Source organism: Ambystoma mexicanum, chromosome 7p (genome assembly GCF_040938575.1).
Source record: "Ambystoma mexicanum isolate Mex_15411 chromosome 7p, UKY_AmexF1_1, whole genome shotgun sequence".
Classification (NCBI taxonomy): Eukaryota; Metazoa; Chordata; class Amphibia; order Caudata; family Ambystomatidae; genus Ambystoma; species Ambystoma mexicanum.
In genome coordinates this window covers 821044365-821050364 of record NC_090939.1, presented here as the reverse complement: position 1 = coordinate 821050364, position 6000 = coordinate 821044365, and the positions used below count along the sequence as shown (strand labels likewise).

The following is a 6000-nucleotide window of genomic DNA, read 5'->3' as shown; positions in this document are numbered from 1 at the left end:
GCACTTTTCCCCTCTCCTTTACCTCTCGCACTTTTCCCTTACCCCCTTCCCATGCACTTGCGCGTTCTGAAGGATACCTGGCCTGAAACACTTGTGTACGAGCGCGATAGAAATAAAATATCAATCAAGTAAGATCGTTGTACGTTTGTCCCCCTTGTTCTGGTAGCGGGTGCAAATATTTATTGGCATGGCCATGGGAACACAACGGGCGGGTAAGAGGCCAAACAGCCACAGGCCATTGTCCCCACTCGAATTCCATCCATCTTCCTTGGCACATCAAAAGTTTGGGCTTATAGACCGCTTACAGTGTGACCCAATAAACCAAACAGCATACACATTCTAACAAAAGTGGTTGTAAAGAATTTGCATGCATTTGATCTTCAGGCCAATTACAGCAATTCAAGACAGAATAGGTTTATCCTTTATTGTTCAGCAAATGTCCCAACTTACAGTAGATTAAATAGAGCTGCGCAAAACCATACATAGTGCTAGAGCATGAGTAGAATGGAGTTTACATCATTTCACATTTTTTCTATACAACGTATGTGGTCCACAACCATTGGTCAGGCGTTCATAAATATGACTAAACACACATCTCAAAGTTTGAATGGTCCATTAAAGTACAGTTACTCTACAGCATTGGCTCAACTGTTCTGAAAGCTATACAGTTTTATTATTAAATAACTTTTTTGAACTCATCATACAACACAAGTACAAATGCTCCACCCATGCCTCGGAGAACATTGGACCAAGCACCCTTGAAGAAAGCCTTTCCGCCCTCATCTTTGAGAATCTTCTTCCAGCAGTCAATCGTCCCACTGTACATGATATCAGCTGAAAAAGAAAATTTGAAATGGTTTGCCACAAACATTTAGATTGCCAAAGTTTAAGATTACCAACTAGCCCAAGTATGTATCGATCCTCCAAAGCAGTAGGATTGTGATTTTTCACGAATTACCAATTTTAACCTAGTTGTGGAGAGATTTACTTGAGACCAAGGATGATGTTGGAGCCTAAAGTGGGCAGGGCTCCAAGTGCATTTGCTCAAAACTATCACCACCTCCATGCAAAAAGGCAAAGGAGACATGGTTTAGACGTGGTGTTGCACAAATCCGAAAAAAGTACTAGAGCTGGGAAGCGGGTGTCACCCCAAAAAGCAGGTGCTGCTGCTGGCTAACCTTACATCTCAAGTGCAAGATACATTTGTGGCGGACTATAAACCCTGGTCAATGACCGGTGGCTCATTCCGCTTTAAACGTCTTGATATATACCACAATGTTCCTCATGCAGATTACCAACCCTGCACAGTTAATGTCAGAGGTATGTTTGTTGAGCACCAGTTTGCTCAGGGAGTCGCAATCAGCACCTGTTATTTGTCAAGCTAACCCAGCTGTTATTCAACCAGTAAAGACCGGGCAGAGCAACTAGTAGCCAGAGGAGACTTTTTGATGCTGGATTCTCAAGTAATTAATGGCCATGTAAGTCCCACTGATTATACACGCTCGAATAATGTTGCATGTGAGGAGTCATGACACAGGCAAACTCAGCAACAGTAGAAGCACAAGACCAAACTATAGGTGAGAAGGGTTAGGCCAAGATGCTTGAACTGTTGCCATGGCTTTTCAGTGGAGTGTACTAGTTTACGCAACATTGTAGTCTTTGCCCATCACTTACTCTGCTAATCGCCGCCCCATGGATGGGGCGGGTTGTGAGGGGGGAATTAGCAATTGGTGGTGTCCAAGAGAATGCATATAGTGCATATCCATGGTGGTGGCATCACTGTGCAGTGTTGGCTGTCATGGAAGACTAAAGGGCAGATCCAGGTGGAGTAAGTAGTTCAGGAGAAGTTAACCAGGGAGAGAGTACCTTTGAAGAAGTTGGTGGGGTCACTGGCATAGTCAGTGAAAGCATTCATAGGGAGCAAGAATTGCACAGAAGGCCATAAGAGACTAGTGTGGACTACATTTGACTTTTCCACTCATGCTTCACAATCACAGGCAGGGTTTGCATTTTCGTAGCAATAGTGTGCCCCACGCATCAGGACACTGCTTATCAAGTGTCATTGCATGTTCACACTAGTACTGTGCCGTGCCGTATGTGTCGCTCGTGCATCTGGGCAGTCATAGGGGCATGAGAGTTCTCAAAAAGGCTAAACAAATTCTAGGTTGCAAAAGGCTTTAACAAAAAAATCCTAAAGTTTACTATGGCCTGTGAACTCATCTCTTCAGTCAAAGAAATACTAGTACTTCCCTCAATGTTAATTCTCAAAAGGATTTGCGTTCATCTAGTTTCCCAGGTGGGACTAGTCACTGCACCAGTTCTGCTTTCCGATGTGGTTCCAAGAGCCAGTCACCTCACTCATGGTCTAAACTTTGTCCTCCTTCACTATTCCTGTTGTGGTCCGGCAGCTCTTCCCCACCACACCATGAGTTCATTACACTGCCCTCTGCGAAATTGTGTCGTTGGAATCAGGGTCTCGCTGTAATCCTGAGCAACCTTGCAGATGCTTATGGCAATTAACCCCATCGGACTAGAGGAGTTTATATAATGGAGCCTGGTAGGACCAGGTACGACTAACATCTATAGGCAGCATTGCACAGCACAAGCATGTAGATCCTATTATAAGTATAAGGAAAATTACAGAAGGCCTCAAGCCACACCAGACATGAGCAGGCTCAGGCTGCACGAAGCACAGATTGTTTATCACGGACGTTGGCTGTGAGCTCAGTCACATTCCAAGCTCCAGACGACAGGAGCCAGCGCCAGGGAAATGCAATAAATCCTCACGAGTGCAAATCCAAAGAGCTCGATTTTGTTGTCCACAACCACGTTAAGCAGCCAAACTAGACAATGGGCATTCACCCATGGTGAAAATATGAGCAGTTCTCAGCAACCCAGACGAGAAGTCAAACAGGGGTTGAAATGGGGAGCGCACTCCTAGGCAAAGGTGGTCTACTACCAGATACAATTCATACAATCATTTCAGATCACATTGAAGAGGTGCACCGAGGGCTGAGAACTGAACTGGGGAGATCAGATCCAGGCAATCACGCGACAGAAATTCAGGGGTGGATGGTAAAGGGCAAGGGCCATGGCCCTGCAACAATGTAATAGATTGTAGACGGTGCAGGTTGGCCACCTGGGGGCCTACAGATGCCACACAAACGTGGATACCCAACCAGGATTACACTGGCACAGGAGAAATTGATGCTGAGAATTACCACCCGCTAATGTTCAGATCATTCAAGAAGGATTCAAACCTGTTGGCTTAAGAGGTGCTATAATCACTTCTAATTGAAGCGGTTCAAGGATAAGAATGATTATCGAAGGGAATTGGAGATATTTTGCAACACAACAAAAGACCACTACGTCTTCGACTGAAGAGAAATGCCTTGAAAACTGATTGTTGAAACATGCGTCGACAAAATGATAGTAATAAATTATTACAGTTATTACATTTGGTTCAGCACAATCACCTGAAAGTGTATCTTATAGCTTTATGTTCAGGCATTTAGGGTTAATCTCTGCTTTTCACTGGTGCGCAGCTGTCCCACTCAGTCAGACAACACTCAACTTAAAAATCAGAAACCAAGTGTTTATTGTCCAGCTACCATACATTATCTTTCCAGTAGAATAACCTCCATATGGGCTAGCTATAGGTGTTACTACTCAGCACTGTACTACAAACAGCAGGGCCCATGTGGCACCAAAACTGGGAAATGCACCTCAGAAAATTTGAGAAGTACCAGAGAATTGCGATTGTCTTGTAGGATCCTGTTTGTTTTTTGCAATAAACTAGTTCTAACTTGACCGTTGCTGGGTCCTCCATTATTTTGGAGAGAGGGTTGTTGGGCCCTCAGGAGCATACCCAATGACCTCTGGTCCACACCAACAGTGTTGTGCACAATTTTGGATTTGAAGTTTGAACCAAGCCTTAAGGATAAGCCATCATTTTGGTATGGTCAAACTGTGTGCCCAAGGACTTCCACGCACCTATGAATATTTGTATGTGGATGTGGCGGCACTCGCTCATTGTTTTATGGAACAAAGCACATTTGTGAGCAACACTTTTCCTGTGAGCCAATTCTCTGAGGTGCCAGAGAGCTCAGCATGCCCAGTATAAGCAGGACCACCACGAGTAACAATATATGCAATTTTGCCATTGGGAGGAGTTCAGAGGGTCTGGAACAGCTTTGCTTGGTGCATTAATTCTACATGGAAAGATTTGTCTATGCAAGTTTAAGCAAGTCACAGAGAAAGATTTAATTTCTCTTTAGAACGTAAAAAGATCTTCCAGAGTAAATGGTTTAATTCGGAGTAGAGGGGAACCATGCAGCCCTCATTACATTCCACAATTCAGATCCTTCCGACTCATGCAACCACCACCCCAGCAACAAGACAATGGCTATGTGGGTGTGATCCGAGGATCCTCCCCTGAACACAGCTAGCTTCTGGAAGCACCAGCCCCCTCACTAGATTACCCCAGAGCTATGCATATTCCAGAGCAACAATCCTGGTTCACATGCACTGCTCTTGCCCAGTCCGTCTACTGCCAGTAGTGCTAGATGCTGGTGTAACAGTAATCAAAGCATATTATTCACTAGCACAAATAGTAAAGTACATCCACTGATCAATACGGAGTTCTACGCAGGGGAGCAAGGTATAGCAGAAGGTTGCTGGGGAGGGAACGACTTAGCCAAAGTATTCCATCCAATTAAACAGAAAGTCACCCCTTATTGGTGCAAGTACATGGCCATCCATGAACTCGTACCCAAAAGATCTGCCTGTGCAACTCGACCCTTGCCTACTAAGTCACCGTGGGCCCCTCTGTGCGGTACGGGAGTCGAGCCTGCCTATAGTGCCCCTTCTACACTTGCCAGGGAAGTTGAAGATCACTTTGCTCCGCTTTGTCCAATTTACTTTCAAGAATATAATTTGGTGGGACCCATTTAGCAACTTCCTATACACTAGGAGGGGCCAATTAGACAACTACCAGCAGCTACTTTATTCTCCACCAAGCCAATTGATACCATAGAGGCATACATACGAGCCAAGCCATACACTAGCATCCAGAAATTTGAAGTAGGCACAAAAAGTGGCATTTCCTGCTCCAGTGAAGCTAAGATTTGTGGGATGACCCATCAGCTGATACTTGACACTGAGCAACAATTTCAATTCTTGCAGTTTATCAAGTTCAGGAGCCCACTATATGCATACAATGCCATGTCAGGTTAATTGTGTAAAGCGCACAGCAGTGAACCCTTTAGTGATGAAGTGTTTAGGACAAAAACATTGGAATAATGCACCATTCCATTGTTAGAGGTTAACAGCAACAGGATAGCAGCCCAAGCATTCATGCTTGGAGCGCTGATGCAGAAGTCAGATTTTCAGTCCATCAATCCTGCTCTTCAAATATGAAAAAGCTACATCAATCCATAGTGAACTGTAGCAGTTCTCACATGCAAACCTTTGCCACTAACTGTACACAGGCTCAAATAGATGTGCTACTTTCTGGGCAAGCATCACTGACCAACACCAAATGCTACCTTTTGCTGAAGTATGGGCAGATCCAAACTGAAAGATTACTTGGAAATCTATAGAAGGGTACGTGGCTAAAAAAGAAATATCAGATGTGATGTTGGTGTTAAGTTTCCTTAATATCACTGGATACAATTGCAGTCATCTTTTAAGCGGTGAAAGGGGATATGCGATGGTTAAACATTTATGATAAAGCTAGGCTCCCAACATTGGATTCTACAGCCATTTGGTCACTTAAATGTCGTTATGGATTAAAAAGGAGGTTAACAACTCTTGCCGCTCTCAGTAGGTTCAGAATACTGAACCAAGCTACAGTGGATTGTAAGGTCAAAGTCCACAAGGCTCAGGCGCTACAGGAGACTTCCCAAACCTGGAACAAAAAAAAAAATGGGGAAGTTTTATTCTGTGGTTTGCCATTTACCAATGGAATATGGCTAAAACAATCCTCTCAGTCACTGTCAA

The 6000-nt window shown here is 44.2% G+C and overlaps 1 protein-coding gene across 1 annotated transcript in view; it reads right to left on the bottom strand.

Annotated features, from left to right (window-relative positions):
- Positions 1–398: 398 nt before the first annotated feature.
- The window catches only part of LOC138526342 (ADP/ATP translocase 3), a 42751-nt gene continuing 37149 nt past the window's right edge, over positions 399–6000 (bottom strand). The window contains exon 4 of the mRNA XM_069636978.1: positions 399–834. Coding sequence (XP_069493079.1) covers positions 677–834 — 158 coding nt within the window. The 3' untranslated portion in view covers positions 399–676. The remainder of the gene's footprint in view (positions 835–6000) is intronic.